Here is a 23,435-nt window from a genome sequence, read left to right as displayed (position 1 = left end):
GAATCATAGTGGCTCTCTATAATTTAATACTGCTTATTTTATGAGTATTTTAAACCTTTAATTAATGCTAACTACTTTATATATATATTTTTATTAATTTTTTTTTATAGAGATTGGCCAATTAAAAAAGAGTTGTAGAGTGTGTTCGGAGTTAAAATTTTATAGAGCTCCTAAAATAGTTTTTGTAAGTTTTTAAATAAATTTTAATTAAAAATTAGAGAGAATCTACCTTGGTGTTGCAAAGGCTTGTAGGAGAAATTTGTCAATTCAAGCTACCTCGGTGGTGTAAATACAACCCATGACATCAAGTGCATGGGCGAATGCTCTTATTTTGTTGGTTCAAAATAATCATGAGATGCACCAAAGAGGGATCCTAATTTCTTTTGGTAAAGGAGAGTTTTTAGCATAATTTTATTGGGTATTGATGGAGATGGCGAACCCTTGATTTCTCACAATGTTATATTTTTCGCCTTCTCCATTTTGAAAGACCGAATACAGAGAATAATCAGAACACATCAAACACTTCATACGCTCTGGGATTAGATTACTTATTATTACCATAATTTTACAGAAAGTAGTGCAAATCAATTCCATAATGGATCCCTTTTGCGAGATTCCAATTATGCAAAAGCAAATGCAAGCCTCAAAGGTCTCAACAAATCAAATAATGCTACGACTAGTGACGACGTACATGCAAAAAGAGATCATGGGACTATCTTTACCCATTGAAGAAGAACCCCTCCTCCCTCCCCTCCCATTTTCTTCCTTTCCTCGACGATAAATAACCGTTGCACAGCACCTCTCCTGAGCATTCAGGGAGACATTGGCTTTTGGAAGTGTCACTTAGCTAGAGGTTGGACTCCGAATGCTTCTTTCATAATTCAGGAACAAAATTACACTCTAACCACCAATGTAGCCCAAACGATGAAGCAGTACAGCTAAAATGAGCATGCATATAGCCAAAGCCAAACCAGCTCTCCCTAGCAGCCAATTCTTTGTCTTCCTTGCACCTTCCAATCCTCTTTGAATCCTATCTGCCCATTTCATCTGCAACAAGTTACAGAAAAAGAAAAATTAAATAAAATTCATCTTTGCAACTCAGAAAGAAAATAAGCACTAATATCAGAAAAATGAGAATAAATCCTCTACATAATGGCCCAATAGCTAAGAACACTCTTTAATTTTGATAGTTTACAGGTCTGAACAACTGGTCCTAGTTTTTCAGGCTCATGGCATAGGAAAGTGAACAACAAACTAAAGCTTCACTTGGCTGCATGAAAATAGCGTCTAAAACTATGGAATCATATGTTTCCATGACAAAGCACTCGATAGCACAATAATATTGACTCAACTGAATCCTAAACTAAGATGTCTGTTTTTTAAAACAAAAATAAAAAGAGAGGGGAAACATTGATAATCTGATTCACAAACTATGTCAATAAAACTTCATGTATCTTAATAATTGAATATCTACATTATTAAAACATAACAAATCCTTCACATTATGATGAAAACACAAAAGAAACCTTTTCTAATTTAGTAACATCACGTAACAAAAATTTACATATTTTAAAATTGGTTAGATATCCAGACTTGTATGATAAGTATTAACAAAGCATGGAACAATGCACTGACAATCAAAGCCATTAAATAGCGTAGGAAGTTACCATTCTGTCCAAGTCCTGTGGCGACAAAGAAGACATTGCTTGCTGAGCTTTTGCGGCATCTTCCCGAGAAAGCTTGAAACCAAATTGCTCGCCCATGTTTGCCATCATGTCTGGGCTCATATTTTTAATCATGGATGAGAACATCTGCGGGAGAAAACAACCAAACTTAAAAAGTGGTATACACGATCATGCAAGATTTAATTGTTCTACCAAAAAACACATCAACCCGTTATCCTTCAAAAGCTTGAGGTTCAAACCCTTATGATAGCAACATTAGTATGATTTCATATGTAAATAAAGGAAAAAGTCTCAAATTCTTAGTGTACAAACATGTTGCATTGCAGGATCCTTCATTTGGTTTCTCATTTGTTCTTGCATATCAACAGCAGAGGCAGGGAAGCTTGATTGAGGAGCACTTCCCAGATTCGGAAACATTCCATGGGAGCTAGTTTCACCTACATCATGAGTTGCATTTACTGCAGAGTTTTCACGGCTTTCTGAATAATTTGATGAACTTCTTCTGTTAGCCCCAACAGATGCTGGTGTTGTAGAAGAGTCTTTCCCTTTAAAAGAAGATGCTACTTCAAACATTTTCTGAAGCTCCTCCGGTGGCATTTTACTCATCATATCAGATGCAGTTTTAAGCATATCCGGAGACACATTCGGAGTTACTGAATTGTTGATATTAGAACTGGAACCTCCCTTTAGAAAAGGATTATCCCCCTGAAATGAGGAAGCCAATTCAAGCATTTTCTGTAGTTCTTCAGGTGACATTTTGCTAATCATGTTTGAGGCGGTCTTAACCATGTCAGCAGGAACCTCTTCGGAATTTCCAGGATTCAATGCAGCCAGAGTGTTAGGATCAGCATTTGAAATGAAATTTTGGAATGATCTGTAAACCATACAGACAAACAATTATAAGGTCATATGGACGCATATAAGCTGCATATATATATATATATATATATATATATATATATATATATATATATATATATATATATATTTTAAAAGCAGCATGAGTAGAACGTGGTAACTTCTATTCAAAATAAACAATTGAACTTATCAATATTATAATTTCTAGTGACAAGCTGTTTGGAACTCTATATCAGTTCTCAGAGTCAAAGCAACAGAGAGTTCTGCTTTTATCCGATTTCCATTGTTTATGGCTTTCATATTGCTGAATAACTGCTTAATATTAGTCATTCAGATTGAATTGAAATACCATATTCGGCCAAATGTATCCCAACTTCAATCCACCCTCATCTCTCCTAAATGTGCATGAGCACATATGCGCACATGGCCACACTCAAAATTCAGAATGTTTATAAACATCTGTGGCATATGAAAATAATGCACATGAAAATGTGGCTTATGTAATGCACATGAAAATGTGTCGCATTTCACTGCCACTAGATTCACACATTACGCACTTCCACCGCATTGCTCAATATGACCTATCCCTTATAACAGCAACTTTTGCACTAAAGTTGCACAGTTTTTTAACTCACAAGACTTCCTAAAGTTCCAATTTAAGTTTCTTAAACTTCCGCAAATAAGAAACTTTAAAAGAATGACAAGATGATTAAATCAAACTGGTAAAAGAAAGTGGATTAGTTTTATATATCAAATGCTCCAAACTCAACAGTTTTTTTAAAATTATCATGTATCTTAAACACCATCAATCATAATCAGAAGGTGCAGTTTGTTCACAAACAAAACAAACCTGATAGCTTCTGGGTTATTTTTTAAAGCCTCCAAATGCTCTGAATTGGTTGGCAGAATCTCAGGCTTAGTTGCAATCCGAGTCTTTGAAATGTCATTACTTTCCTTTGGTTGTGCCGGAGAATGGTTTGTAGATGAGCTTTTATGGTTAGCAGATGGCACAGTCTCAACTTCTTCAGTTATTTCTTCAATTACTAATCCTATCAAAAAATCAAAATTCAATATCCTAACAAAGATTTGAAATCTGAAACTTATACGATATGGGCCCCATGCATCTAAGTTAAGAATTTAGGAGAAGTAGGTGGAAAAAAAGAGTACCTCTTCGTGTAGACTGAACTCCCTCTTCACCCAATCTTTCCTCAGTATCTCTGTGACAACAATAAATGTTATTTACAATTTCAAAACAGTCTCTTTTTTCTAGCCTAGCATTTGAAAAAAAATTAGGAACAAAAAGGCTATGTCTCACTGCTCAAACAGTCATATAATTGAGTGTTAATTATGACAAATATAGCATTCATATATACAACATATGTGAATACCAGCAACATAATGATCCTCACTGTGATCTAGATATGAACAAAAAGAAAAAGGGCTGTACCTTAAAACATCTGCAATAGTTTCGTCATCAGGGGAAACTTTATGTGCCTCGCTCAGATCAGAGACAGCATCCTAAGTTATGCAACAAAGACCATCAGGTAAAGGAAACAGCTATCCGAAAATTAAGGAAACCAAATAGGCTACAAAAGATGCTTCAGAATTCTCTGCGAACAAAACATATATGTATGTTTATTAATAATACTCACTTCTAATAGACCCATTTCTTTATATGCTTGACCTCTCCGGTAAAGAGCTTTGACATTGTTTGCATCATAAGCCAAAACCTGAAGTGAAAAAGTACATGATTTTAGATCAACTTAGGAGCTTGCAAGCAAGACGAACAATGAAGATGTGTCTGTGTGCATGCGTCCACATATACCTCAGAACCTTCCTTTATGCATTCATCATACTGCTTTGTTTTCAAGTAACAAGACATTAAGTTGAGTGAGCATGCCATCAGAAGCGATCTGCCTTTAGATGATGGAAGACCATTCAGGTTTTTTTTTGCCTAGGATTTCACACAAATATTTAAAACCAGTTAGAGGGCCGACTCTGCACTTTTAAGGAAAAAGAACCAAAAAATAAAAACAAAAAACAAAAGAATATTATAATAGTTGCACTTACAAGCAAGTATTTCTGCAAGGCGTCATTGAACTTGCCCTGGCTATGAAGTGCATTTCCCTGCAAAAGTGATACATAATACAAAAAAGAAATTAGATGCCAAAACATTGTTAAAACGTATGAAGAAACAATGTCCAACTTTAAACGATACTTTTTCTTTAATCCTTTCTTAAGCATTATGAAACAATTCTATAGGGTAGGGAATCAGGAAAGGAGCCAGATATCTAGACTTTCAAACCCAATCCTAACACAGTCCAATCATCAGCCTATCTTTCCTAGCCCTAACCCGGCCCATACCACACTTGAATGCATGGATTTGGATTTGGATCAGAGAGAATCAGAAAAAACTTGGGTGTGACCGTTACACAGCCACGTGGGGTGACTAATTCACGTGTAATAAACTGAGTAGCTGATAGGGTTGATATTTTAGGAATCATAGGGTATAGTATAAAATACATACACATGTCATAACATGAGTGCATTGTTGACATGTATATAATTAAAAATTTATTACAGAACATGTCAGCTTCAGGTTGGCTTGGGGCCAGGATACCTTAGACCTAGCCCAACCCGATTTCAGGTCGGAAATTTCTCAACTTTAACCCTAAACCTTGTAAATCCCTAAGCCCAACTTGTCCATTATCAGGGTAAAGTTTGGGTTGAGCTTGGGTCAACATTCCCAAGTGACAATCTTAATTCTATATTTCACAGAAGTTGTGTTATCACTCTATCAGTTCAATTATTTTGTTCTCTCTTATTTTCAGTCTTGCGCTTTGTAGTACATTACATTCTTGTGGTGTCAATGCATCACATTCTTTTATTTCAAAAAATCTAACTCCAGGAAGAAAAATTTATTGCAAAAAATTACCACTTTCTTTTATGTGATATGTGATACAAGTTTATCACTCATGACTCATGAAGGATGTATCATTCTGCTATCGTGATCATGATTTACCTCAAATGATCAAAATAAGAAATCTAATCCAAAGGAAATAGAAATGAATCTTAACACTTGGAGAATCAGGTTGCACTAAGAAAGCCAAGAATCATTTGATCAGGTTAAAAAATAAAAACAAATTGGAATGAGTCTTAATATATTCTGTCCAAAATCCTCTAATGATAAGAATTATAGACCCAATAATATCTAAGTAGCCACCACAAGAGCGAGGAGAGGTTTTGAATCCTACTGCACGAGGGACGCCCTGCGACCCGGACTTCTAGAGATGAGGTCTTTTCGCAGGCAAAGGTACAATCGGTGGGAAAACATATTAGAATCTAGTATTTGATGAGGAACACTGAAAATTCAGTATATCAAGACGGAGAAGTAGCCACAAGTAGAAAATAAAATCTGGAGACGTACTTATTCATGGATAGCTTTTTAAAAGAAAAGGTTCTAGTTTGATCCACTGGCAGACAAAGAATAACATAGACAGAGGAGATGCGTATCAGATTGTGACTCTTCCCGGCTTGTCATGATTAGGTTGGTGTTCTGCGTGCCTGCTGAAGACCTTTAACAAAAGTTACTTAGTGCTTTATAATAAAAAGTATGTTTGGAAGGTTTCGGTCTAGTTGGATTCAAATCCCGTTCCCTTGACGTGAAGGTTCGCTCATGTGCGGCTTGGTCTCAATCAGAAGGTAAAGTGGTATGATGCAACAAACTTTATCTAGTGCATTACAGCCCATTTTTTGGGAATACCAAACTTCAATTACACTAATGTCGGATCTTGGGCGGTCAGTACTTGGGCACAATTTCATCCTATGTGAGATTAACTATTCAATCATAGTTCTCTAACCATAGCAAAGGTGTTCAATCCACGAAGAAATCATACGGAAAAAATAACTTCGTCGATTAACGTTTGATCTTAAGATGACTACTACATACCTGATTCTTCAGCATCTGGGCTGCATTCAATTCGTAAGAGGCCTGGGCATCAACACGGGCACGCATAGCTGCTATCTCTTCAGGCGATGCACTAGCCATCCTCTCACCAATCTCAGCCATCTCTTCCGGACGGGTCTGCTTCAACTGCTCTGCAGCCTGTTTCAAGTCTTCAGGCCTCATGTTCTTCATGCCCTCGGAGGCCATCCTCATCAATTCTGGATTAGCCATCATCTGCAATGCAACTCAAACATAAAAATCAACCATTACAAACTAAATCACTAAATAAATACGTTAATAATTCAACCCAAAACTAAAACCATGAACACAGTCACATAAAATTGAAAATTAAACCCTACGATTGGGAAAAAGAACAAATTGAAAAATAGAAAGTCGAAATTGACCTGCTGCTGGATCTTCGCCAACTCGGCGGGTGACATGCGACTCATCTGCTCCTGAGCGAGTCTCATCAACTCAGGATCCATCATATTCATTCCGTTAAACATTTTTCTCTATCTGAATCTCGTTCTCTTTCCTGACAATAATAAATTAAGGCAAATACGGTTCTGATCCGCGAGAATTTGATGAGAAAATTGGGGAGAATTGGAGAATTTTGTGGAGAAAAAAGTAGGATTTTGGAGAGTGAATTTGGGGAATTCTTGGAATTTTATAGTAAGAGGAAGAGAACAAAATAAGGGTCGTGAAGAAGCAGGTCAGAAGAACTGAGGTCGCCCACCAAACCTGAAAAGCTTCAAATTAATAGAGAAAGGTCGTCTCTTCTTCTTCTTCTTCTATTCCACTACCTGTTTCTTTCTTTCTTCTAAATCTAGTTGGAATTGGAAAACGAAGTCTCAGAAAGAGTTAGAATATTCGCGTGGATGACCACAATTACGTTAGTGCCCTGAATTTTGATTTTATTTTCTCTATAGACCTCTTTTTTTTTTTTTTTTTTTATTTTTAGGTGAGACCCAAGGATATCCACCGCCGACAGTAGTAACTAATCCCTTTCGCCGCGGGAGCTCTCCCAATGGAGGTAAACGGCTGGCCACAAAATGCGCTCCATTCCCATAGGCGAGGATCGAACCCCCAACTTCATAGTTAAGGAATGAGATGAGCTACCACCACACCACATCTCATGATTTATATAGACCTCACTTTAAATCCCTGTTGGTGGTCTTTTTTTTGTTTTTTTTTTTTTGGGGGTCGAATCCCCGTTGGTGGTCTGGTGTGCGTCATCTCGCACGTTGAAAAAGTTTGGCGTGACGTGATAAGCCTGAGATTTAGGTTTTAAATAAGTCTGCCTATTGCATTTAGAATAAATTATTATTTGTATAAAATATATGTACGTGTACTTGATTTTGCCTCCAACAATCATCCAAAGGCTAACAAGTTGACACATGTATTTAAAAATAAAAATGAAAACCTAAACAAGAAGTTTGTGTTCTCTTGGCATTTCTTCCGGATTAAGTTTTCTTCACTTGAATTTTCAAATTAGTTTCAATTTCTGGGTTCTTAGATCAATTTCTTCTTCTTCACTGAGGGGCTTTTAATTCTATCACAACATAAGCTTTCAAGTAATAAAAAATAATAAAATAGAAAGACTAACGAATTCACGTGGTTCAGTGGTATACCTACGTCCACGAGGCATCAATATAAATTCTTTGGGCTTCTTAGATCTAGGTCCACAACGATTAGCTATCATTGGGTTTAGTCCTCACGGTTTTAGTTTTAGATGCAGGTCCTTTCACATTTATTACTTTTTTGTTGTGTCAATTTTACCCTTTGAGGTAAATAAGGAAAACACATTGAAAATCTAAATTTAATACATTATTTCCTTGTAATTGAATTCCATAATTTAAATTTTGAATTCTTTCCTTCATAATATTCCTAATATATGGACAAAATACAATTTAATCAATACAAAGTAAAGACCCACAAATTATACAATACAAGCACCCACATTAAATTATATACCTGACATACAAGTAAATAGTGTTATTATTAGTAACGAAAAATACTTAGTGATAAATCATGTTACCTATAAGTTAGGAACATAAATTAGAAAACTACCTATAAGTCAGATAAAAAAATAAAAAACTACCTATATCTCCGGTACATAAAAAAGATAAATGGTAAATCGTATGTTACCTATAACTTAGATTCATAAACAAAAAGGCAAAAAAGTGTGGTACCTATATCTCATGTATGTCAAAACACAAGTCAATTAATAACTTTTTTTTTGTTAAAGGAATATGTTACCTATAATTTAGATATATATATGAAGAAAAATATATCAAAAAATGTATTACGTACCGATGTCTCCGGTATACTATACATAAAAGAACAACTAAAAAAAACAAAATAACTGAACCTGATTAAAAGTTGAGCATATATTCAACATAAAATAATAATAATAAGATTACCTCATTAAGAGTTGTTGGATGAGGAAAGAAATATAATATTGGCTAATTATCTCATTAAGGTAATCTAAGATAATGGGCAATATTGGAAAAAAAAAAGATTTTAAATATATAAAATAAAAAGATTACATCAGACAATATTCAAAAAGGAATGTAATCCTATGTGGCACAAAAGTCAAAGGACTTGTATCAAAGTCACCAAATCCGAGGATTAAACCCAACTTCTAGATGAGAATTTGGATCTATATCAACTTTTCTAAAATTCTTTCAACACTCCTTGCTTTCAATTCTCTCCGTATCTTAGTATACAATTTCCGCTTACATTTCAAATTCCAAACAACATTAGCATCTTTTAGGTAAGTCTTATTTCGTCATTTATTTTTGGTTTCTTTGAACACTTTGTTATAGTTAAATGATTGTCATATAAATAACTTGAGACGAGTCAAGCAACCTCTAAGTTCTATACATGTGACTCTGTGAGTTGGTTTTTATGCGGTTCAATGTTCAAGCTGAAAAAATAGGAAAAAGAACGAAGAGAAAAAGTCATTTTTATTTGCACAAATGGCATACAAGTTTAGGAAATCCAATTTCATGTTTGGATAATTATGAAAACGATATAATTATTATAGGAAAAAAAATGGAGAAAGCCATATGAGAAAAGTGAAGAGTGAGGAATCTAACCCAGAGGAGGGATGGATAAGTGATGCGATGCAAAAGATGAGATTTTAATTTAAGATATCTTAAAATGCATAAAGTACACTAATGGTAAATGCAGATGTTCCGAATCCATCCATTTTTTTAATGAGAAATTTATAATAAAACTCATTTCTTGCATTGATTTTACTGTAAACACTAAAAGCTATAAATTAAAGAAAAAAACTCAAAAGAGACCAACTAATGTGTGAAATACCATTATTATCCTTGCATTATAATTTTAGAAGAAAAAAAACTCTGATGATAATGTTGTAATTTCTAGATTTTTCAAGGCTTGTATTGGTCCCTTTGAAAAGTCAAAATTGGCTTTTTGGCTTTTTCCTAAGGTTTAAGGAATACGGAGATTTCTCACACACACACACAATTATGATATCATGGGAATTTGAACTTAAGACCTCTAGTCTACAAGTCAAGACCCTTTTCCACTAGGTTAGACTCTTTTGGTGTAGTTTTAAGTAAGGAGTTTGCTATCTCTTCTACGTCAATAAAGGGAAGAAAAGAAAGAAAATTTGAAAATAAGAAACACTAGCATTCCAAACTAACCTTAACTCTTCAATTAAATAACCTTAACCTAATGCCAATTTGTATGCTCTAGCAAATATAGATTACAATAAATGTTGCTTCATGGCAAATGGAGTCAGCAGCACGATGAGGAACTTCATACTCCAGACCATCCATATTAATGTATGAGATCCAATTAATTTTGTGACAATGATTTCTATTTAACATGGCAAAAGAAACAAAACAATTATTGATTTAAAGCAGTAAACACTGTTTTGCTAATCCAAAACAGAAGAGAAAAGTGATTGCTAATTACAAGTGTAACCCAGTTGACAGTTGATCAAGGACTTCAACTGACATTTGAATTTAAATAGCTCTCACCTAACAATGACTTTGCCTCCACAACATATTTCCTAACACTTTGAAGCTCTTCCTCCATCTTTTCTGATAACAAACATGAACCAGACCTTGTGTCCAACAACTGCATTGTCTTCGCAGCGGCTAAAGCCCTTGCCGTGCGCAGCTCTTCCAACATTCTTAACTCAATCTGCAATTCTTCCTCCACAATCTTTGACTCGGCCTCCTTCAAAACCGATTCAAACACATGCTGCTGGTACTCAACAACCAGACTTTCAGCTTCGGCCTTCCCATTATCTTTTACTTCCAACAGCATCTCCTTCTCCTGAATTACATTCTGAAGGGCAAGTTCCATCTCTTCCGCAGACTTGATGCCTTTCTGTATCTCCGCCTGAACAGCTAGCATCTCCTTATCTACCTTCCCAGACTTCACGTTCAAATCCTCAAGTTCCCTTCTCATGACTCCAAGTTTTTCTCGAGATGTCTTCATCTCCGCCTGCAGTTTAGTTTTCTCTTCCGCAGACTTCAGTAACTCGGTAGCTTTACCTCCCACCAAATGCCAATTTTGTTGTGAGGGGGCTAACTTCTCAACATTATCTATGGCAAATAGAACCTGTTCATTCTCTTGTTTTCGATTTTCTTCCTCCAGTTTTGACTTCAAGCATGCCAGACTGATCTTTAGTTCTGCTTCAGATCCTTGCATTTCCCTCTGAGCAGCAGCTATTTCATCCTTCTGTGCTTGTAGGCAGCCCAATTGCCCTTTCTTTTGTTCCAGATAAGATGTTGAAGCAGCTACCCTTGCTCTTGCCCGAGCCTCTCGTTGCTCAAAGTAAACTACAGATGAAGAAAAGCTAGATAGGGAGTATTTGAGAGCTGATAGCTTCTTGTCAATTCGAGCGATGTTTTCTTTCACTTTTGAAGTGAAGAGTTCACATGATTCAAAAAGCTGCTGCTTGGCCTGAATTTCAGCTTCCATTGCTTCAATTTCTCCTGAGAGTTTGCCAACCTCTAACATTACTTTCTCAAGGGAACCAAATATGGTAACTGTTTTTGCAGAATCTAAAAGTTGTTCATCTGCTGTTTCCAGTTTCTTTCTGACCAAACTTAGCGCTTCTAAAAGCTTTACTGCAGTGAGATCTGATGTCTCCAGTTCCATGTCAGACTGAGTTCCAGCATCAACCTCATTTCCTGAATTTGCTTCAGTATTAACAGTACATAGACCAGCTCTATCAACCAAAATTCTTGAGCCACCACTTTCTTCAGTATCTGGGTTCACTTCATCAGATATATGACTGAGCCCACCTCGCACATTTGATCCAGAGAAACCCGATTCCTCCATTGAGACTGCCCCTTGACATAAAGTAGGTTTCTCAAACTGACGGCTTTCTCCTCCATCAGAACCAGGAAGACCATTTTCGCCAATACAATTCTTTTCCTCCAGAGACATAGGAGAAGCACCTCCATCAACTTCAACAAGCTTCTCTGGGGAATCAAATTCTCCCTTCACTGTAACACTTTTCTGACCACCGGAAGCAAGCACTCTTTTAAGTTCATCCCTCTCCTGCATGGCTCCTTCATACAAACCCATTAGTTTTTCATTTTCTTCATGCATTTCCACAAGTTGATGCTCTAAATTCTCAACCACTTTATTCATCTCAGCCTTTTCTTTGGAAAGGTCAATAAAACCACCACCATTACTGTGAGTTTCAGTGCCATCATGAGCACACTCAAATTTATTAATATTTCTGTAAGTGCTGTCTGAAGTGGCCCCTTCATATAACTCAATGAGTTTATTGTTATCTTCAATCAAAACCTTGAGCTTCATACGAAGTCCATCATTCTCTTTGGACAGGATTATTGCTGTCTCATGAGCCTCGGCTTCTCTTTCACTTGCAGCAGCAATGGCATCAACCATTGTTTTCAGCTCCATCTGATCACTGAAACTCATAATTGGCACATCAGCCGACAAAGAAGGAAGCTCAAGTTGATGTGTGTCTTCTTTCATGGCTCTAGAAGATCTTTCTTCTTCAAGTTTTGTCATCAAATCATTGATATTCCTGCAGAGTTGGTAAGTAAAATTAAGATACTTGTTATAAAGTAGAAACCTAAATCTCATTATATCAAATAAAATTAAAAATTAACAACAATAAGAAATGAAGAGCAAAAATTGTAACCGAACAGAAAAAAATGCACACAATATGAGATCTATACTCCTCAAAAGATGAAGAATAAAAACCCTCGGTAGCCGCAGTCCCCTCCAGTTATAAAATATGACAGGCAAATGAATTTAACCATATATATATATACATCATATTGAACTTCACAGTTCTATTGCGTTGAGATTTTAAAAAATCGAAGATAGCAGTTGAAACCATCGAATGATTACCTTTCCAAAGCTTCTTTCTCTTCAAGGCAGAGGTCTAGTTTCTTCTGGAGTGTGTCCATTTCGGATTGGTTTTGAATGGCCTGTCATGAGCAAGTTAACATCAAATACGAAAACCACTTCTATCGAGGGAAATAAAGCTCCACTAGACGAAAGACTTTTTACATGTTTTACCTGCATACGGAGAAATTCATTCTCCTCCTTAATTGAAGACTGCCAAGGTGATGCTTGTTCCTGTATCACATAGTGAAAGAGGAAAAAATGAAATCAGAAAAAGCAACAAACATAAAAAAGACAAGCAGATAGGGTATAAACATGGCGTAAACTTGAAATCAAACACTTGTAATAATCAATCACTCAAGCACTTGCAATCTAAAAAATCCGAGAATTGTTGATAACAACCTAGTCCTTAATTTTCCGATAAAAGATAGACCTGAAAATGATGCCTAAGGGCCGTCATATGCAATGACGAAGAAGATGAATCAAATTTAAAATGCATGCCTGAAGCTCAGAAAACATGATCAAAATAATGAATTTTTTAATTAAAAATAATAATTCACAAGTATATGTGTGGTTTAAATTTGATACGCACGTCTCAAGTTTACAAACCACTTGCAGTTTTAAAGCAACACTCAAGTGTGAAAATTTTCAGTATGGCATAGTTGTTGATAAGAGATAAGAAAATTATGAAACAAATAGTGAACCTGCAGCTCACCTGATTAGAGATAAGAAAATTATCATCATTCTGAACTTCCATCGGCATATTCGAATTCGAAAGCTCTGATTCATGCATGAGTTTCCAATCAAGAGCGTCTAATAACTGCGTGTCAGTCACATGAAATATTCTGATTAGTAGAAAAGGAAAAAGGAGTAATGATTAAAGTCAAACAATATTGTACTATACTATTTCTTTACCTTGTTTTGTAACGCCATTATCTGTTCGTTCATTATCTCTCGTTCACCTTCCTCATAAAAGGACTTCAACCTGTGGTATAAGATGTCAATAAGCAATAGCAATATTAAATCTCAGATTTCCTGTAAATTTTGGAGAGAAACAAAAATATAAATAAAATAAAAACCTATAAATCAGTATAGTGTTTAAATGTGAAAAAAGCTTTTTTGTTTTAAAGAAATGGATGATGGAAATGAATGAGGAGTGTTTCTGAAAGTGGTGGACCCAGGATTTTGCCTAAGAGGGGAATAGAAAAATAAAACACAGCAAACAAGTACAAAATTCTTGATTTTGAATGTTAATAACATTGAAGTGAGCTAAAAGTATAAACTGTCTTCACATAATTTACACGAATCTCTGAAAATATATTGTTACAAGGAAAGAGCTTGAACGAACCTTTATATATTTTATACTCTTTAACCAGTGCATGAACTCAAGTAAGCAAAAAGCCAATATGAAGATAAATTTTGTTTTTATGATTTCATCAATTTGTTTTATTAGTATACTATTTTTTAATAATTGGCCACTCCATGCCATTTGTATTCTTGAATTGAAGTTGGTCACAAACTCATAGTTAGAGACGATGAAAGTGGCGGTGGGTGGGCTTTGAAACTTTGCTTAGCTAGAACACTAGTTAGTCGATATATATGAAGGAAACAGATAATAAGTGAGGGTGACGGCCCCTTGAAAACAGTGTATCATTATTAGTTCCTCAACCGTATGACTTTCACTAGCTGAAAGAATTCTGTTTGTGATAAAAGAGGACTCAACTAGCATAAGAACAAATACATACCTTCTTATTTCCTCTTTTAGCCGCAAATTTTCCATAGCAAACCTAGTTACTTCTTGGTTACGATCAACCTGGGCACGTAGGACCTCAATTTCCTTTAAATGTTCCTCCTTTTCCTTTAGTAAGTGGGTTTCAGCTGAGATCTTTCCACAGGCAACCGCTTCCAACCTTTTTATTCCAGCTTCTCGAAATCGTAGTCTCATCTTCAGGCCTTGTATTTCATCCTCTCTTTGTTTGGCCTAGTTCACAGCAAAGATTTATGTCCAAAAATAATTTTCAAATCATTTAATAACTGAAGAAAATTAAAATTGATTTAAATGTCCAAAACTAAACAAAACTTATAACAGAATGGCATGACTATACAAGCCATATCCAAAATAAGTTTTTGACGTGGAATTTTTTGTCAAATAACCAAGGAAATCTGCAAGACATACTCTGAATGTAGGACTAATCAATCATTAAAAGATAACAAGAAAGACAATATTTGCTACATACCAGCTGCAAAGCTGCCTGGCTTTCAGCAGCCAATGCCTGCAATGCAATGTCTTTGTCCTTTTCCCTCCTGAAAGCCCCAACAAGGGCAACTTCATAGTCTTTTTTCTGGAGAGCAATAAATTTAATAACTAACCAGAAATTTCAGAACAACATTGATGCAGAATAAATTAGGGCTATTTTCATAGTAGGAGTTGGAGTAGATCATAAATAATTTTGACTCAACAAGTAGGAAAGAATGGTGCATAGCATACCTGAGATGTCCTCTTGCTGGAAGTAAATGGACTAAATGATCCATTAGGTCCATCCCACTTGAAAGATCCTGGAGATCCTGGAAAGCCACCAGCTAATGTATCATTGTCCTGATTTCCAGTTCCTCCATTGACTAGTCCTCGTAAGTGGGATACTTCTTTCTGAAAATAAATTAACGGTATGCATAAGACAGAATATAAGTCACTAGAAAGCTATAAAATATTCACTGTTTAGACTTAGAAAGTGCTCATCTAGTAGATGACATTAAATCAGTCACAATTACTGTATGAAGCAACAGAGAAAGGGTACCAATTAGTTTGTCTAAGCCGAACCTAAAAAGTGGAATCCCTGGGGTGTATTCTAAAGTAAATTTTTTCATTACCTTATTCAAAATCAGCATTCACTATAAACTCAACAAAAAGTGCCTTGGTAGTAAAATAACAAACACGGATAGCAGAAGTCAACATAAGTTCGTAGTAATTAGACCATGGTTCTCAGTAGTTTTATGCTGACTCCTAATAGGTGTTTGGCAAGAAATCTATAATGACTAAATCAGTGCATAATCTTCCCAGAAAGATCTTTTGGTAGAAATGAGGCCAAAGGGTGGGGGAGATTTGAACTCTGGCCTTCGGGTAAATGCTCACCACCATTAAATCTACAAGTCCCGACCTAATCTTCCGAGAAAGATAAAGATACCCAATCTATAAGACAAAAAATACCATGAGTGTGACCACAAACACAGAGAAAATTATGTACCTTGAGTTGTTGAATTTGCACCTTCATGGCAATGACATCTCCAGATGCATCCTCATTCACAATTGCCTGAGAACATATAAATGATATAAGCATTTTTTATCCTACTACTAGAAACAAAGGTATTACCAGAAAAGTTCAAACGTCAAAATCAGCCCTCCAGTGCCACAATAACTCAGTCCATTTTAACTTTTGATAGACTAAAATGAATGCAAGAATAATATAAAAAGAAGACATGTTTTTGGGTCATCTAACTACTTATGTAGTATCATTTTTTTTCATCTGGCAAAGCAGCAAAACCCATACATTAGAAATGTGCATGCGAAAAAAGAAAGAAAAAACTGGTATACATTGTTCTTAATGAATTTAGCACGCTGTGCAAACTTCAAAGTGCTCAATGTCTCCAACGAACAACTGCAAAAACCCACATAAAATGTTAAAAAGCCACGTAATCAAGCTTGTCATACAATATATAGAAGACAATATATGAAAAAGAAAACTAACTATAAACTTTAAAATTTCAGGTATAACAATAGGCACTATACAAAATGAAATTAGAACATAAAACTTGATAGCTTAGAATGCAATGACCTCTAGGCACTGTAAAACATAGTTAGCATAGGAACTGTAATACATAGTTGGCATAGATACTATAAACGAAAAGCAGAAGTAGAACATAAAAGGAAGATGCGTAAGAAAGAGAGATTTACTGACCAGCTAGAAGGACTAACATTTGCTATTATAATTGTCTTAGAATTCCCTCCTAGAGAATCCTGAAAAGGACAAACTTTCAGGATTACACAAGAGATTCAGAATTTCCAAATAATCAAACTTTTGTACTGGAACCACATAAATCAATAAACTAAAAAAACAGGGAGTGATTCTACGGAATATTAATTCCTGCAAGGGAACACTTTCAGATAGATGTAGAACTACTTCAGGAACTGCAAGGGCGATGATGGGATATAACTTATTAACAAAACTCTTCAAAGCCTCAAACAATGAGGCTTACAAAGTCCAAATTCGTAGCCCACAAAAAAATGAGGTTATCAAACATCTTGCAATAGATAACAATCTCACATCCATGCACTGATTCTTCACTTTACTATATGCAGCACTAATTATATATCATCCACAAATAAGAAGTAACTGCATTTGATAGCATTCCAGATTATATCAAAAACTACCTGAAGCAAAAATGTAAGCTTTGAATCCCGGTATGGAACATGGAGTGACTTCCCATTGGAAATATTTACCAGATTCATAATCACAAGTCTGCAAATATAAAAATCATTTCAACAAATGAATGGTTGATTACCACTTGAACATCAATGAGAAAACAAAATTCCCAGGAAATTTTTTAAACTGAAAAATCTAAAGATAATGGCTAGAAAAAACATACCCCAACGTTGAAAGAGACTTGTTAATATTAGTAGCTTCCTTCAGACGCTCACCTTCAGCTCCAGAACTCTTCTGCCTGCCATTAACACACAGACAAAATCAATTAAACAGAAACTGAATTCACTGACGGCAATGGGAGAAAATAAAGTAATGATAATTATTTTCTGTTTGCGTACTAGAAGCAATGCATAGAAATGGTGAGGCTTACTTCCCCTAAGATCCAGTCTTTATCTCTCAAAAAGTGCAAAGTACTGAGTGGGAACTACCCTCTTATAGCATAAATTACGAGAAGCCCCATATTTTACATCATATATCTTCCTTTCCCTTGTTGTACTAAACATATAGAGGCAGGTTGAACACGCCCTTATCTTCCTTCAGTATTCTACGAACCCCTTCCTTGTAAATAATTTAAAATTCACATGCTCTTCTTTACATCACTTTACCTTTCAGATCCTGCTAAGTCAACGAGATTAAGCCGAGCAAATCGATGGTGAGTTACTCCTTGGCATTCCCTCTGAGAAGAAATGAATTTTTAATTAGAAGTTCAAACTAACCAACCCTAGGAAAGGAAAGAAGAAAAGGCAAGATTGTTCAATTTTTGAATAGAAATGAAATGAGAAAAAAACTCACGTTACTTTCAATGATGCACGTAAATACACTATGAGAGCGACTGCTAGCACGATTCATATTAGTAGCAGCTACCTTTCTATTTGCTGCACCCTGGAACATAATAAAGTGTAGTAAGTAATGCAAATTCCATTTGCACTAAAGCAATTATAAAATTCATTCACAGCAGAAAATAAATTGCTACAAAGTCAGCAGTAAATGAAACAAACTATTCTATCAGTCGAAACACAATGTTTGAAAACAGTTCTATACTAATTCAAATGTTTGAAGTTGAAATGATAAAGAGCATATATGAGTAGAGGTCTTATATACTTGAATAAGTTGTTGCATAACATCTCGGGCACTTGTAACTTCAACCTCCTTGAGATTTTCCACATAAACACCTTTCTTTATGTCTTCTCTTATCTGTAATTTTCTCACAATTTTCACAACAAACTCATTAGTTTATTCGAAATAACAACAAGAGATTCAAATTAGTTTTGGTAGGTTTATCTGAGTGACCAGAACTAAAATGAGAAATAGTATAAATAAAACTATCAACAGTACGTGATCCATACCTGCAAGTTGTTAGATGAAGGGTCCAAAAGGTCTAGAATTTGTTCATTGTATATTTCTAAAAATGAACATTTACATACAAACTTTAATTTTTCATCTCGACCAGCCTCTTTTTCCTGAAACAACACAATCAACAAAGTGTGCATTAGTAGTAGCTTGCAGCAAATATTAAACATAGATAAAAATCTATGTGGAATTCAGATTCAAATTTCAGCTTTGAATAGAGCTAAATGGTGGAAAGTGATTCATGTAGGCAACCTTAATACTTGCAATTATGCCTCAATACATGCAGCACACACCTTTTGAATTCTTGAGAACAGATATTCGAAGACTCTAGGTGTCATCCCACAATTGACACTGTGCCTTCGAGTTCCTCCCTCAATATCTCCAAGCATTGTGTGGGTCTTCCCACTTCCAGTCTGCACAGAAACAATCAAGTCAAAAGAAAGCAACCAAAAGAAATTTAATTCATTCAAACATTTGCTTTCCTAGTTTTTGGAGACTCACTTGGCCATATGCAAACATGCAACTGTTGTAACCTATCATGCAATTGTCCACCATCGCCAATCCCGCCACTTTGAACAATTGTTCCTGTACATGGAAAAAACTCAAATGAAACCCATGCCAACCAAAAGAAAGAAAAAACAAAGCCACAAAAATGAAACACAGCCAAGTAAGGCAACTGACCTGGCTAACATTCTCATCTGCAACAATGTCAAAAGTGAATCGTGACTCGGGATGTCCAGTCCAAGTAATTGTCTGACAGCTCTCTTGACGAATGCATTTGCCATAGCCTTGCACTGATATTTCAGCGCTACTAAGGGGCCGAATCCGAATGATAACCTGACCATAATTTCAACATAAAACAAAAAATTTGATTCCAACGGCTTTGATTTTAAAAGCAAAAGCTAAAAACAGCACTTCCTAGACACTAATCTGAAAACCTAACCAGGCAGAACAATTAGGAACCTCACAAATACACCAAATTCAATATAAATCTGACTCAGACAAAGCAAATTAACACTTTAAGCACAAATGTAGTCTGCCTTTGAAAGCAGTAAAAGTAACTTTGAAAAACTCAGCAGAATCAACGATTCGTTGAAGTACCTGGACGTTGTGGTCTTTCCAGAAGGAGGGATCTTCCCGAAACTCGAAGCTCTGATTGGACGACGCCGTACTGGTGCTGACTTTCCCGTCATCGTCTTCGTCGTCGTTCCAGTCGCGGATGCTCCGAACCGCCGAGACAGCCTCTTTGGCCACCGATTTGGGAAGACCCGGAGTGCTCCGGACCGGGTCCGAGGAGTGGTCATGGAACCCGAACCGGCTCTTGATGGCGCTCGCGGTGTCTGATAAGAAAGGCATTTCGTGTTGGAGCGAAGTAAGTGGTTTTGGTGAGCGAGTGGAGATGGTGATGTTTGTGGAAACCAGGGCAAGCAAGATGACGATGAGATTGGAGAAATGTAGGTCGATTTGGGGGTAAAGTGAATTTGAATTTGGGAGAGAATGGGGGGAATAGAAATATGTTATCGGACGGTGGATACTGGTTTGGATTAACGGTTAAGATTACTCCAATTTAAAATATTGGACCGTTTGGGTTTAGGGACCGTTTGGATTCAAATCTTTTGTGCGACCGCTTTTTTTTATTTTAAATTTTTATATTTTATGGGACGTCAACTTTCCCATCCATATTTTTTGTTGTGAGCCATACTCATAATTGAGTTATCCATCATCTATTTTTGGCTAATTCATCGATCCAAAAATTCTCCCAAAACTAATCATTTAAGGATTTTATTGTCATGACTAGTTTGTATTTTGTCATTGTTGTCAAATTAGAACTTTAGTTTGCTATATGCATAGTTGGGCAGAAAGAGATCGAGTATTCTCCAAATTTGTGCCATGTTCTATAATTTATTCTTAGATAGATACGGTGGGTTTGATAGTGGTGTTACTGCATCTGGTGATAGTAGGTGCTACTTCATGCTTAAATTTAGTGATGTAGACTTTGTAGTTGGTTAGTAGAATTTTTGTTCACCGTAATTTTGCCCAATGTCTAAAATATCAGGAGTTACGGAAATATTAGTGGTCCAAAAATATGGAAATTTCGATGGAAATATTGGAAAAATATCGATATCGGTAAAAATTGTATAAAAACCACGGAAATTGTGAGAAAAACTTGGAAATTTTTATTCAAACTTTAGAGGATGTTTATTTAATTGAAATTTTCTATGATTTTATCACAAAAAATTGGAAGGAAATATATTGCATTGTGGGTTTGAGTAATTTAAGTTAATTATATAGCAAGCTGACAAACACTGTTAGTTTAGAAAATATGTAGCAAGTAATGAAAAAATATTAAACACACTATAATAATTTATTTATGAAAATTTAGTACCACAATATTTGCAAATCGTGTCATGTTTGTTTCCATGTAATGGGTCTCAATGTTCCCAAATAGGCCCGCATCTATTGCCTCTACTAGACATCTTAAAAGTTCCTACATTAATTTGTTTATGAAAATTATGTACTTTATTTTTGTTGCTAAACGATGGTTAAATTTCATTAATATGAATAGAAAGGTTTATAATATTCAAAACATAGTGGTAACGGTTATTTAAGGGAATCTAAATAAAGTTATCAAAAGGAAGAATTAAATAGGAAGTAAAGAAAATGATTATAGGGATTTAAAAGTAGTTAAGTAATAATATGGGATAATAAAATCTAAATAAAGTCATATGAAATTCTATTTCTTTGAAAAAAAAATTGTAGAGAGAATATACATATTACGTGATGTAGCATGTAATCATGAAATAACCAGCAGCGTGGTGGATAAGGTGCTCAAACAAAGTTGGAAATGGCAGGGTCCGAAACCCTGAAAATATCGATATTTTGGTCCATGGTTTTGCCCTATTAAGCGCATTGTTTTTGTTTCCTTATTATGCTATGTTGTAGACGGATGAAAAGTTTTTAAAAAAACCCTATATATTTTAGAGAGTACGTACAAAGTGAAATGTGCATTTTTTCCTTCACACAAGAAGCAATTTCATCACATCCTCCATTTCATACAAATGAGATTTTAAGTAATGAATGAAAACAAAACACACTTATTTTGGCCACCAAAGTTGCAGTTTTAGCTGGAATTTTCAGTAATGAATCGTTTGAGAATTGGCATCAAGTCTTTTGCAGCTTTGGAGTTAGGATGAATGGTGAAGAAACCATGCTGCTCCCCTTCAAATTCCACGTACTCAACCTTCTTTCCCCAATTCTTGAGCCTCTTTGCGTAATCTTCAGCTCGGTCTTTGAGTAGATCACTGCCACCCACAACCACTAGGATCGGATCAAGAGCCACCGGTTCAAGGCTCTGGCTAAATGGTCCAAATGGGTTCACAAGTGGGTGATTTGTGTTCTCTCCAATTGGTATCGATAGCCTCCAAAACCTACCCAATTTTAAGCAATACACAATTTTTTTTTAAAAATTTATTCATGTGAAATATTTTAGGAGTTCATCACTCGTGTATGCATAAATCTACGAGTGCTACTATTTGTACCATATTTACCGTCAATTTGGGATAAACACAAAATTAGGGACGAGAGGAGATTAAACAGAATTAGGGGTAAACACAAAAAACAAAAGGTCGAAATTGCAAAAACCTGTCAATGAGCTCCCAATTGAGAAAGGCATCTTTGGGCCCCTCAGCCTCCAACTTACTCAAAACCGTTCCACCGAAAAACGGTGCTAAAAGGAGATACCCCCTAACCCGAACCGGCCCCAACTCTGCCGAATCGGGCCAAAGCTGAACCGCCAAGTTATGAGCAATGTTCCTGCCCGCCGAGTCACCCGAAACAAACACGTTTTCAAAATCAGCCACGTCAGTCAACCACGTGTCCGGCTCGTCGGCCTCGGCTTGGGCCCGGAGCCACTCCAAAGCAACGGCGCCGTCGTGGATCGCTGCTGGGAGGCGGTGCTCGGGAGCGAGGCGATAGTCGAGCGAAACGACGACGCACTGGAGCTGGGAGGCGAGCTGGTAGCAGTAGTTCTGGCAGTTGGGCCAAGCGCGCGAGCCGATGCAGAAGCCTCCGCCGTTGATGTAGTAGAAGATGGGGAGCTTTTTGGACGATGAGGGAGAGTGTCGTTGCTGCTGGCTTGTAGAGGCGGAGTTAGAGGTGATTGATCGGGTCAAAAACGACGTCCTTCCAAGCGACAGAGCCGTCGTCCAAGACGGGGACGTCAAAGCTCGGGTTGGGAGAGCGGACGATGGAGCCGTCGCTGTACACACGAAGAACGCCGCAACATTCTTCGTAGGGTAAAGTGTTGGGAGGGGTGGTGGAGGTGGACATGCTTGTGTTGTGGTGATGAGGAGGACTTGTGAGGAGAACTATGAGAAAGGGAAGAAATAGGGAGGAGGAGGAGGAGGTGGGGGAGAGGAGTTGTTGGGTATTTTTTCCATGTGTTATAAAACTAAAGAGATTGTAGAGAGAATTGAGATATAGAGAAAGCATAGAAGTCTGATATTTTATTGCGACTTTCTTCTATATATACAAATGAGAATGAAGCCATAGTTTTATAGGCAAACCCTTGGCTTAACAGTTCGGTAAATAGAAGACTCTAGGAAGGTAAATGGAGATTCCCTTCCAACATGTGGGCTCCACCTTATCATTTTACAACACTCCCCCTTGGAGACCACAATGTATGGAATATGCATCGTTAAAAACCTTGCCAGTAAAACCCAGTGGGACAAAAACTGGTCGAAG

General features: G+C 36.3%; 2 protein-coding genes and 1 pseudogene across 3 annotated transcripts; all 3 read right to left on the bottom strand.

Annotated features, from left to right (window-relative positions):
* Window positions 1-508: 508 nt before the first annotated feature.
* Window positions 509-7,317, bottom strand: TPR7 (Tetratricopeptide repeat (TPR)-like superfamily protein). Its single transcript, XM_088255329.1, has 11 exons — window positions 6,894-7,317; window positions 6,493-6,723; window positions 4,614-4,670; window positions 4,369-4,497; window positions 4,196-4,273; window positions 3,991-4,061; window positions 3,711-3,760; window positions 3,394-3,592; window positions 1,998-2,559; window positions 1,668-1,811; window positions 509-1,047 (listed from the first exon to the last, which is right to left on the bottom strand). The coding sequence occupies exons 1-11, from the start codon at window positions 6,993-6,995 to the stop codon at window positions 901-903; spliced, it is 1,770 nt and encodes a 589-aa protein (XP_088111455.1). The 5' UTR covers window positions 6,996-7,317; the 3' UTR covers window positions 509-900.
* A 3,034-nt stretch (window positions 7,318-10,351) lies between these two features.
* On the bottom strand, window positions 10,352-20,223 carry LOC110744407 (P-loop containing nucleoside triphosphate hydrolases superfamily protein). Its single transcript, XM_021944370.2, has 21 exons — window positions 19,794-20,223; window positions 19,374-19,529; window positions 19,194-19,277; window positions 18,986-19,105; window positions 18,689-18,802; window positions 18,444-18,536; window positions 18,135-18,224; window positions 17,948-18,018; window positions 17,506-17,580; window positions 17,291-17,378; window positions 16,818-16,876; window positions 16,454-16,517; window positions 16,107-16,172; window positions 15,353-15,511; window positions 15,102-15,206; window positions 14,610-14,845; window positions 13,780-13,849; window positions 13,580-13,684; window positions 13,039-13,098; window positions 12,868-12,947; window positions 10,352-12,538 (listed from the first exon to the last, which is right to left on the bottom strand). The coding sequence occupies exons 1-21, from the start codon at window positions 20,046-20,048 to the stop codon at window positions 10,474-10,476; spliced, it is 4,215 nt and encodes a 1,404-aa protein (XP_021800062.1). The 5' UTR covers window positions 20,049-20,223; the 3' UTR covers window positions 10,352-10,473.
* A 1,487-nt stretch (window positions 20,224-21,710) lies between these two features.
* Window positions 21,711-23,021, bottom strand: LOC110744401 (strigolactones hydrolase CXE15 pseudogene; annotated as a pseudogene). The gene is made up of 2 exons (XR_015836479.1): window positions 22,335-23,021; window positions 21,711-22,120 (listed from the first exon to the last, which is right to left on the bottom strand). The product of XR_015836479.1 is annotated as a strigolactones hydrolase CXE15 pseudogene (transcript).
* Between the last annotated feature and the right edge of the window lie 414 nt (window positions 23,022-23,435).

The sequence above is a fragment of the Prunus avium genome, chromosome 6 (assembly GCF_965620075.1).
Source record: "Prunus avium chromosome 6, drPruAviu1.hap1.1, whole genome shotgun sequence".
NCBI lineage: Eukaryota > Viridiplantae > Streptophyta > Magnoliopsida > Rosales > Rosaceae > Prunus > Prunus avium.
The sequence above is the reverse complement of the archived record's forward strand: the minus strand, read 5'-3'. Positions and strand labels throughout refer to the sequence as shown.